Source organism: Clavelina lepadiformis, chromosome 2 (genome assembly GCF_947623445.1).
Source record: "Clavelina lepadiformis chromosome 2, kaClaLepa1.1, whole genome shotgun sequence".
NCBI lineage: Eukaryota > Metazoa > Chordata > Ascidiacea > Aplousobranchia > Clavelinidae > Clavelina > Clavelina lepadiformis.
The window spans coordinates 25,944,079-25,956,182 of NC_135241.1; the positions used below are offsets into that span (position 1 = coordinate 25,944,079).

General features: G+C 32.6%; 1 protein-coding gene across 1 annotated transcript; it reads right to left on the reverse strand.

The window, feature by feature from the left end:
• Positions 1-1,717: 1,717 nt before the first annotated feature.
• LOC143445016 (uncharacterized) lies at positions 1,718-5,600 on the reverse strand. The gene is made up of 11 exons (XM_076943807.1): positions 5,591-5,600; positions 5,155-5,526; positions 4,363-4,551; positions 4,129-4,271; positions 3,786-3,915; positions 3,465-3,581; positions 3,196-3,275; positions 2,793-3,021; positions 2,580-2,618; positions 2,349-2,398; positions 1,718-2,120 (listed from the first exon to the last, which is right to left on the reverse strand). Exons 1-11 carry the CDS (start codon positions 5,598-5,600, stop codon positions 2,046-2,048), a joined length of 1,434 nt encoding a protein of 477 aa, XP_076799922.1. The 3' UTR covers positions 1,718-2,045.
• Between the last annotated feature and the right edge of the window lie 6,504 nt (positions 5,601-12,104).

Genomic DNA, 12,104 nt, shown 5'->3' on the forward strand with positions numbered 1-12,104 from the left:
TTCATTATTCTTTGAAAACATCGTACTGCTGTTAGTTAGGCTGAACGGCATTCGACGAAACTGGTGCAATTTACCACCATCTTCAAATGCGGTAAAAATCTTATCGTTAGGCGCTAATTGTATCTTGTGGTACGCGCTCTTTAAGTCTAGCGTACTGTAGATGGAAAATAGAGGCACATCATGATTATATTGTTATATGAATAAAAGATATGAAATTCTTAATTTAACACTACTGTTTAGTTAATTTTGTTTTAACAAATGATTTATCGCGATACCAAAAACAATTACTTCATCTCATCGCCTTCAGACTTCATTTTCAATACTATCAGAGCGGTTCATCTTTACAACGTGTCAGGTTTTCTAATTGGTTTATTGCCACGTTTTAGTAATGACGTCACAAGAGCAAAAGTTTTAGTTTCATTAAATGAAACGTTACAAAGATAGTAAAGACCCTCTTTCTTACGGCAATGCTAAAGAATGCTTAAATCCCGAAAGCTATACTTTGTTTATCTAATCATAGCTTGAATATATAGGGTTCACTTTAATCCACGAGCTACTTGAAGAGGTATTTATAAAATAAATTGTAAATCGTTTTATATATGTTTTGTTTTTAAGCTTCTTTTAAATGTATCAAATGTTACTGTTAACTTCAACAAATCGATGCAATTTGACATGTAAGCTTTGCAGAAGGTTAAATTTAAATACAGGTAAAGTTTAACAGAAATTCTAAGGAGCTCACCATGCTTCTTCCTTTTGAGCTGGAAATACAAGCAAATGTAATTTAAAGTTAAATAGTTTGCGGCAAGCTTATTGAGTAGTTATTCGAATGTGATGTCTGGCTTCAATTGACGAACCTTTCGCATTAAACCTTAAGTCAGTCGCATTTTCCTTTGGTCCATCGCCGGTCTCATGAGGCAAATACACCACAACTCTTAAAGGTTATTATGAAGAAATCTGTAGTCAACTGACTTCCTGGCTAAATATAGTTCGACTCACAGTAAGAACTCGACAGACCGCTACAATGCATTACGGTGAAAATGAATGCAATTTTGTTATGTAATGCTTTCAATTAATTAGTTTTGCGTTCACGAACTTCGGAAATTTATAAAACTAATTTACTGAACCTATTTGATGCCAAGAATCTAGTGTCCGTGGTTTCGAATTGTTCCAGTTTTATATCGATACATACAAGATTGAGATTGCTCACTTTATTTTGACAATTTTTAATCTGTTTGTACAAAAATAAAACTTGTAACCAGCTTTACCGTGAGGCAGAATGAAATGAATTTGCGGTCCATGTTCTAGTCTGTTCTGGCCGACAACAGTAATTCAATGACCGAATCAATTGTGGACAATATATTAGCTAAGTTCTGCAATAAACCGTAAATAACTTATTTGAGGGGTTTTATAGTTCTACTGTTTCGAGTTTCGATTCATGTTGAAGAAGGGTAGTGTAGTTATAGCGTTTTATCAGGGAATGTTACTCATGGTTTGTTAAGTAAATTACCAATAACTCGTAAATAAATTGCCTTAAACTCGTTTATTAATAAAAACTTGTTTCTTTAGTTAACAAAATGCTGGAAGTTAATGCTCACATTGTTCAAGATTCAATATTTAAGCTCATTCCAAGCGCAGTTTGGTCAAAAAAAAGTCTTAACATTTTCAACAGCAACTTCCTTGGCTTTATGGTATATAACTTTTATTTTTATCATACAAGTCAAATAATTAAACTTTTAATATGTGATTAAAGAAACCGAGAGATGAATCATAATAACTAGTAAGTAGAAAAATAGTTGAAATGAATGATAATGAAAAAACAAGCAAACATTTGCCTTTAATCCGAATGGTAAAATGCCTTTAGAACGGATCATAGCTCGAAAACGTGACAAATATACGGTTAAATAGATATATACTGTGTTGATGTAGTTCATGTCCAAATACGTTACGTCAGTTCTAACAATAAGAGATTTGTTTCTTTCCTTTTGAACGACGTTTGTGTCACGTCATAAAGACAAGAATTCTTAAAATATTTTACCATTGAAGGTTTAGATTTCCCTTCTATACGGGCCTTGGATAGTTTCATAGTTTTGTCCTCCACTTGGGTTTTCATAATTCGATGTCTAAAAAGTTCAGAAATAAATGACACTTGATATTACTGACAATGAAATTATTCGGTCTTATAATGGAATATGATATATTTATATACATTTACATACATAAGCTTCGTTTGTTCTTTGACTTTGTACAAATAATTATCACTGAGGGAAGCTCACATTCAAGTTTGGCGCTTAACTAAGAACAACAAATGTAAAAGATAATTTCAATCCCAATCTTAATCCCATAGTTACCTTTGCATTGCTTTGTGTTGTATGGTCAAACTCAACGTACGCCTCATTTGCTAAAGCAGAAAAATTCAAAGAAAGTTCAATTTTATAAATCAATTCAATTTCAATCAATCAGTTCACTGTTTTACGAAGATCATACAATGTATGCAATAAAGTAAAAGTGTCTCCGTGATTGCTATTTGTTGAAAATATGACTTTGTCATTTTATCATAGTGTTAAAATTATCCGACTCACACATTTCGGGTGCTGTGACAGGTGACATCCTCGATGTGCCTTAAAAGAATGAAACAAAGTTTTAACTTGAACTAAAAAATTTAGAATTGTAATTTGCCACAACTGCGCCCTATACATGTCAGATTGAGTTGAATAAAACATATCAAGTGTTATTCAATTAAATATAACGCAAAAGTACAACCATGATTATTACTTTGAGGCAACGTGTGTTACCTTTTCCATTTGGCGTTGGTTGCCTCCTTGTAATATAAAGTGCGAGCACAACTGTAATACAGATGAGAGCAACAGCGGCAACGGTTCCTCCAACAATTGCTCCTGTGTTATCTGGAGTTGGAAGTTGATCGATGTTGACAACAGTGACGTCAAACTCTATTGAGTAATTGTATGGCGGAAGGAGATGGCTCAAAGTAAGATTGTAAGTTCCTTCGTCTCTGGATGTCACCTGTGAAGTTACTTTATCTTTAACTTAGTTTCGTGCATCGCTTTATCCTTTGGGCCATTTCAAATATTTCAACCCGGATGATAAATAGTTTGCTATATATTGCGTAGTGTAATATTGCATGATGTGCAGTATATTGTCAAATGCAATGGCTTTACTTTAACGTATTACTCTTACCTGATTTCTTGTATACAAATAGTGTTGCTCATAGCCGTTGCTGAAAACAATATCTTTTCCATCATTAGAGACCGCTTCATCTGCATAATTGAAATGTCATTTGTGGCAGATGCTTCCAACTTAACACAAAAATAAATAACCAAATATCACATAAACACCCTAAATTATTAAATGCACAATAATGTTGTCATGGGTCCTTTAAATTTAACGATAATATTTAAAGTTGTTTCGAATAGTAACATAAATAAAATTAACAGCCTAAAACCAACCATTTAAAGACAAAGAAATAAACTTCATTTCTGGGTTTGAAAAAAGCGAAATGTCACAAACTTCTGTTTTGTCAATTGTCCAACTACAAGAAGTGTTCACAACTTTGTAAGGACCATCTAAGAAGGAATAATTTTTGAATCTGTCTTTAATATTTGAGAATAAAAATTTGGAACTATTTTATTAACAATTTTGCAATTTATTTTTTAACTTTTAAAATATGAAACATGTTATTTCATATTTTGAACAACAATAACCACACCACATCACACCACACTAATAACCACAACCACATAACGTTTTGCGTAAAATCTATATCTTACATTGTACGTTAACATACTCTACCCTGGATCGACCGGTGTCATTGTAAATCTGCGTATATGGAGTCACCACTTGACATGAAACTGGTTTCATGTTGTCTTCCTTCTTTAATTCCATGCGAAATATTTCATCCTACATAATTACATCAAAAAGCAAAAGTTACGAAAACTGCTCAAGCATCAATTCGTTGCAGCAATCCGGAATTTACTCTTCCAGTTAAATATAAATGTCTAATTCGGGAGAGGCAAACATATTTTCCTTAGTTAGTTTAACTAAAGTTACTAAAATTATTCAAACTAAAATTTCATGCTATATACGAACAGAGTAAGTTTTCATATAATTTACTTTTGTTATTAAATATCCAATTTTATCAAAATAAATAATCGAAGATGTTGCTTTAGGAATAATGGTATCATCATAATTGCATGTCAGGCTTATAGAGTCTCCTTCAGGAACGATCAAATTTCCAGTTATTGAAGCGTCGAAAGCTAAACAAAAATACGTTTTGGAACGAAAAAACTCATTTTACAAGTTTTTAGCTAGTGAAAAAGATTTAGCATATCAAACAGAAATAATAACCTTTCCAACATTGTAAATTTTCTTGTCCCTTCCATTCTGCATTGACTAGACATACTGTGTCACCAGATGGCGGTGCAGTTCCATTTGAGTAAAACAAATCTCCTGACGGACAACTGAACATTCCACTGGCTGGGTATGTTTGAGATGATGACGTAATCACAACACCATAAGGAAAAGAAGATGGACAATCTGAGAATACCAAAATAACTTCAAATTTACTGCACATACAGTATAATTCACCATATAAATATAACAACAACTGTATTTTGTAGTACTGTATGCACTTACAGTATGTTGCACCACATAAATGGAATTATAAACTGAATACTGTACTGTATATGGAATATACCGTATAGATATATACTATAGCCTGTATTTTACTGTTTACTATTATATCATATATATATGTTTTCTTTATTTTAATACCAAACTCACTTTAAATAACTACATTCTACTCCAAATAAATGCATGCAATGATTCAAGTAAACATAATTTTCCAACTAACACTGCAGCATTTTGTTGTCAGATTAATTTTCCAACTGATTAATTGACCAACAGTTTTATGCACTTAGCAGTTTCAAGTGATACAATTTGAAACACTTGAAACCAATTTTGAACTATTTTTTTGCCATTCTAATGGTTTAATATAAAACAACATTAACACTTTCAAAATAGGTAAGATAACGAATTATGACAACAATCATGCATGATGTGTCCATTATGGCTGCAGTTTGACTCAAATGCAGTCTAAGTACTTAAATTTTATATTTATAGATAAATCATAAAACTTACCTTGCACAGTTCTATTGACAGGAGTTGGTATGTTGGTTGCATGATAGCATCTCACTTGAAAAGTTATATTCCCAGCAACAAGTGGTTGAGTGATTGTCAGTGTTGTTATTATGTGACTTGTTCCATCTAATGTTTGTTCAGTGCAAGTGATGCTGCGATTTAGATTTGAAGGTGAAGGGTCACAGTCATTAGTGGAGTAAATATAACCATCTCTACTGTCCAGCTCTCCTCCATAGAGCCAATAACACGAATCACCTAAATCAGTTGGTATTGGAAACTGAGCAGTTACAATGAGATTGTTGAAACCAGTTGCCAATGGATTGTTTGGAGGATCAATGCTGATTGTTGTGATTGCTGCTGCTCTTAAAACACCTGGTTAAAATTATTTCGCAAAATTTGGATTTCTCGCTTCTTGATCTCTTGACAAGATTTTAACCGAATTTCATTTAAAACTTCATTTTAGCTGCTGGTTTACTTTAGTAATTTACTTTACGAAGCAGGATAGGACTTAGTGGAGGGTGCAATTAACCCCCGTCTCAAACAGTCAGGAGTAGCTCAATTCAAAAGATAAAGGTGATTTCCTGCCTTGAATGGCTCCGGCCAAGGGTGGGTTTAAAGGGAGAGGCAAGTCCAAAAACAAATTGGCTTTAAATCAAAAAGCAGTTTCTAGTAAATATGCTGATGAAAGGAATTTTAATAATGTACGTGTAGTGGTTAAACAATTATTGCCAAAATTGTGTGGCCAATTTGGCTTCCTATTATGGTGGAGAATGATTATGACATCACAATGTAAAAACAATATGCTTGATGACTGCAGATTGTATTAGGTATGATAGGGTATCTAACTCGTTTGGGATAGAATACATTTCCATAGATAGGTGATTAGTAACAAGTAATGTTTATTTTCATTGTAAGAATGTCACAGACGACAGTACATAAATTTGTAAAGCATTTTGTTTTTACTGCAGTTTCCAGTACCGGAGTATGATAAAGTCAGCAGCACGGAAGTGAAGGATAGCTTTTACATTAACCAGTACAACAGGTATTTGTATTAACCAGTACAAATACATCAACAGTACGCAGCATGAGGCTTATTCAATGCAAAATATTCCTGCTATACACTTAAGTATGCTATAATTACACCTATTACTGTTTATTTGTCGGCAACAGAAAACAATCTATACTTACTTGATCAAAACACCCAAATCATACCTATTGCTTGTCTAATTGTGACGTTATAAAAACTATTTTTATATTTACAGTATTTTTTGTTATTTTTATTTTCGTATTTCTGATAACTATTTTTGAAATTAAAGCCAACATATTTGTGGACTTTCCCTCACTTCAAAGGTTTAACTCCAATACTCCCGTGTATCACAACCAAACTATCCTTAAAATTTACCATGATTACAGTATATAACAGGCTTTTTAGCAACGTTGAACGATTAATTGTATAAGATGCTCTTTAGCGATGTTGCAAACAAGCAGATTCTCATAAAATAGAAACCTCCTAGACAACGCAATAATTTACACAAACATGCAAACAAATGTACAAACCATATATTATCAGCAGACAATGACGATCCAATTCCAATTTCATGGTTTCTCCTTCAGATGGACAACTTTGTTATAAGCAGATATTAAGTTGTTGATTTTCAGTGGTTCTTAAAACTTAAAATACACAAACATTATTCAAAAATGAAGTGCTCTAATAACAATATATAAGCTTATATACATAATTTAATCTAAAAAAGTGCATTATGGAAACTACTAAAAATAATGTGGTACACTAAATAAAAACGCCAAACTGAAAATATCTTGATTGGAAACAAAATATTATTTTCTTAAATAGTAGGCCTACTGTCTACAAAAATACTGAATGGCAACCATTTACTAAATCTCAATAGATCTTGTTGATTATGAGGAAAAATGTGAAATACATTTGCAATAAAAATTTTCAATACACAATCAAGTTGTTAATTATGTGGAAGATTTTGATTGCTGAAATAATTTTCATTTGAACAAATATCAGTGCATGTTGAATTTGGGCTATTGTGAAGGATGTGCTTGTGTTTATTTGATGATGAGTTGTTTCTCAAACGACCATAAAATTAAGTTCAATGAGATCAATGATCATAAAGCCGTGATGATCAATTGTTATATTATTTTAACATTAAGCCTTAGAGCAGGTCATGCTGACTCATGCTTAGCACTTCCTGGAAACATTCTTGCTATTAATTATTTTGTCAATGTGGCTTATAAAGAAAATAATTTGTACCTTTCTAGACTCTTTCATTTATTCAAAGTTCTAGAACGAACTAAGTAATAAACAGAGGTGGGCAGTCGGTACTTTAAAAGTACCGTCGGTAACGATACTGGTGTTGGAAAAAAGTGTAATTAAAATTGTAAAATAATGCAAATAAACTTTAAAAATCGTATCTCTCAAAACCTTGAAGTAATCAATTTAAAAGTAACGAGCATCGGGACTGACTTATATTTCTTGAAAAAATGAATTCGGTGCTTTTTTCTAAAAGTACCAACAGTACCGATATTGGTACTGAAAAAGTATTGCAGTACAGTAACTCGGTGCTATAGTACAGCTGTATGGCCCACCTTGGCTAATAAAGCAACTGGAAGACTAATGTATGCTTATATGGCAAAATTCAAGTTTACTAACCAGTCCTATAGGGGTGATACATTAGCTATGAGGTGAGTCTTTAGAAAAAACAATCTTCAACCTCATTCCACATCCTGCTCTGTAACAAAAATGACAACAGCCAACAAGTTGACATCTGAAAAATTGGGTGTTTGTTGTTGTGACGGTTACGTCACGAGTCATGAGTTGTTACTTTTCTTACTCACTTGTTAAGACTGCGCAATGACGTCAGATAAATTACCTCGCTGGTGTGCTCTATATATACTCTTGTGTTGCCATCAGCCCTTTTTACGTGATCGATTTCACTGGTTACTACTGCGCAATGTAACACTCAGTAAGTTTTGCCTGAAAGTGAAAGCCTTTGTGTCTGATAATAAATAAAAATGGAACTTTATAATTTAGTAGTTTGTATAGACGGAATTAAGCAACTAACAGCATAGCCACAACGTTTGAGAGATGAGAACTCATATCATGGAAGCAGAAGTAAAACAAATTATCAACCATCAATCGTCCTCGCTCATTTTGTAACAATAACCGCCAGCATACGCGGTCATTATGACAGATGTGTTTGTTGTGTAATACTTCACACAAATAATACAGTAACTGAAAAAAATTGTCATATTGTAATATGCATCGAAAGTGTTAGCCTTGCCCCATAGTGCAAACTGTGGCACCTGCACGCATGAGATTCATCAAAGTGTGCGCCAAACTTTTTCATCTCTTTGCCTAATTATTATAAATAAGCAAAGAAAAACTGTTTGTTTGAACGTTCAAATTATAATTAAATAAAACTAAGAATTAAAGTTTTAGTGCACGCCATCATGTCTTTGCACGAACGAGTTCTCGTTCAAAATTTCCGTACTATCTAATTATAACCTGCCCCACCTCAAATTTTAACATTCTGACCATTTTCCACTGAGCATTGAGCCCAATGTTTTTACCTGGAAAAACAAATTTAACTTGGGGATTCCCTTAAAGCGGAAAAAGTTGAAAACCCAACAACCTAACCAAGTATGGTCAAACACTACAGGCTATAAAGTGTGAAACTATTTCTGAAGAAAAGAAAGAACAACTTTTCATAACAATACAACTGGAAAATTGTTTAAAAAAACGTTTGCTGACGTTTTACTTACAAGAAAATCAAACAAAACACATTTCTATTGTTAAACTGCACTATAAATCTAAGGTTTTGGCTTAGGTAAAATCCCCTAATATAGTGTTTTTGTTTGTTAAGTGGAGTTTTAAGCTTTTGAACGTGGTAAGGACGTAAAATGTTCAAAAACAAAGTTTTGCCAAATTAGTTTTGAGTGATACGAAATGTGTTTAGTTTATGTAAAATAAAGGAGCAATGAGCATATTATACAAATTTAGATAAGTTAAAGCCTTTCTACTCACCAATCACCATCCAGAATATCAAAATGAAAATTGTTATGCTCGAGTGATTTTGATCCTATAAGCCACCAAATCTTATGAGATTTTTTCCACAATTTGGAAGGGGAGACTTTTATGTTCTGGATGGTGAGTTAAAGATCTACCATTTTAGATAGGTTCAACATAGACACATGCTAATTTATATTTAACACATTTGTAATAATTAAACTTGATTAATTGAGGTTTGTGATTAAAATATGGCGAGGCAAGTTGTCAGGTTGCTCTGGAAAGTAGATCTGACTCCTGACTCCAAAAGGCTGTTGCTACAGTAATAACTAATAAGCTATCCTCGCTCATACGTTAAATAAGTAGCAAAGAGAAAGGCAAACGAACATGGAATAGAAAAATCACGATTTTACACCAAACATGGAAGTAACTTGAGGGCACCAACCAGTGAAAAATAAGACGTACTTTATGACTGTTGCAGAAAGTTCAGCTTTTCCGTTTGACCTTTTTTGCCAAAGCGACAGACGAACTATTTTGAGATTAGTCAGTTACGAAGCCAGCCTTATAAGTTCTTTCAGCTACAAAGTTGACAAAGCTTTATTTTCAGTCACTATGAAACGTCAACTGTCTCCACATACATAGAAGCGAACAACTTACTGCAAACCACTTTCATTTTAAATGCCGTTTATGTATGCTGACCAAACTTATATAATTATATCTTGAACATTCGTTGTTTCACAACGAAATGTGTTGAAATATTGGAAAACTGAAAGACTAAACAAAAAAACATTGGCTAAAATATTAACTGAAATCCGTTCTACATTTCTACGGCAACTAAGTATTTGCTACAAGCAGTTGAGAACTATTTGAAAATCCTTCATTTCTCAACATTCAGCAAGAAAGACTTCCAACAAATCTTAATGAAGTCATTCACCATGCTACCTTCATTTGTTTTGCTTTTTGAATAATTTGTAACTATTAGCTCAGAGACAATCGTCACTTATCTCTTAATCACTTCCTTGTATAATATCTCTGTTTGTTTCCGCCTACACCACCTACGGTTAAACTACACGTCTGTACTTATACTGGCGTCTTTAACAATAATAGTTTAACGACCTGAAGCCTTCGAGAAACTCCGATTTATTATCTACAGAGCTTATTACATATCGTTAGAGAGCTGCTTTGAATATCAAAATATGTTTATTGGTCCAATACAATAGATAGTTAAATTACATTGATACTAGATTAATATTGTTTCAAATCAGAGCATGTGGGCTTCTCAAAATGCTTTCAATCACGGAGTCAAAAGAAAATATCCGCTTATAACCGGATTCAAAATTGTGATGAATGATTCTTTCTATGTCAGCTTCCAAACCCACGCAGTAGCAAAAGATAAGACTAACTAGAGTAAGATGAGATCACCAGAGCATATTGGTATTTTGTTCTCCTCTGGTGTTTTCATAATTTGGTGCCTAAAACAAGAAGTTGAATCATTATTAATCAGATGACTGATGATAATGCTGACGTCATTACTACTTGTCTTATAACCTAATGTTTGATTGACGTTTAATATTGCAACCTCAATAATGTACAAGAATGATGCTACATACCAACACAATGTTATGATGATATTAGTTTGACGATGATGATGTTATACTCAACAACACAATAATGTTATAAGTTACAAATAATTTCAAAAATATTGTAATTTTTTATTTGTCAAAGTTAATAAAATAAGTTCAGACTTTACCTGTATATTTTCTAAATTACAACACAGACAAAATACAAACAGAAAAAAATTAACAATTTTAGAAACGAACCGTAGTTTGTCGATCACCAACGTTCACTTCCAAGTGGCCATTTTTGTCTGTTAACATAAACCTGATTGTTAGGAGAATGGCCTGAGTCAGTATCTTTATGAAATATTCTACAATTAAATTTTTATGATTGAAACTAGAAATTGTTGTTTTACGTCTTTATTAATAGACATCATATATTATTGCAACAGCGTGAACTAATTTTGCAATGAACTTATAACTTATACTTTGTAGTTGTTCGAAAACCTTCACGTTTATCTTAACACAATGCTCTGAGATACCTTCCTCAAGCTTCTCCAGGTTTTCATAAGCTGCGTTTGTTTCTTATGTCTGCAAGTCATGATTTTATTTGAATATATGTGATCACGCTTTTTGTTTATTTTATATAAACCACGATTGAAAAATACGATAAATCGAACAGTGAGAGAGTATTTAAGAAAATATATTTCGCTTATTCATGCTTCTGAATATTTTCCTCTGTACGAATCTAATTTTTTATTTTAGTATTGCAACGTTCCCAATTTCAAATTAAATCTTTAGCAATAAATGCAAAATAATGCCAATATTAAAGTCAGCTTTGCATTGCTTTGTACGTGGTCGTCGAATTCAACATATTCCTCCTGCACTGAAAAGCAAATTCAAATTCATTACAATTATTTAAGAAAAATACTAGCAAATGTAAAAGTAAATAAAATAAATAATCGCAATAGATTGAATATTTCTAGTTTTTTAATCATTTTTTTACTATCAATAAATACATCACTGTTTAAGTTTAACTCGCCAGTATGCAGTTTTGTGTTGTGTGATGTTGTGTGAAGTGTGACGCCAAAACTTTTTCTACCTTCCCACGTATATACGATAGTGCAATTAAACACCACTTTGAGAGTGCAATGGTACTTGGTAAATAGAGATAAGTTGATGGATAAAATCTAAGGCACTTATATTGTACCATTGACCCTATATTATCACAATTAGTAAAATAGTAATTTATTAATCATAAAATACCATAAAATATCAGCAGACAATGAACACCCAAGCCAAACCTCATGGCGTCTTATTTTGATTGACAACTTCTCTAAAGTAGATTTTTTTCAAAATTA

What these genes read in the sequence shown, in the direction of transcription:
- LOC143445016 (XM_076943807.1), bottom strand. An exon ending in ATTTGTATACAAGAAATCAG is followed by an intron (nt 3,022 to 3,195) that starts GTAAGAGTAATA and finishes GTAACTTCACAG; the next exon opens with GTGACATCCAGAGACGAAGG. An exon ending in ACCAACGCCAAATGGAAAAG is followed by an intron (nt 2,619 to 2,792) that starts GTAACACACGTT and finishes CATTCTTTTAAG; the next exon opens with GCACATCGAGGATGTCACCT.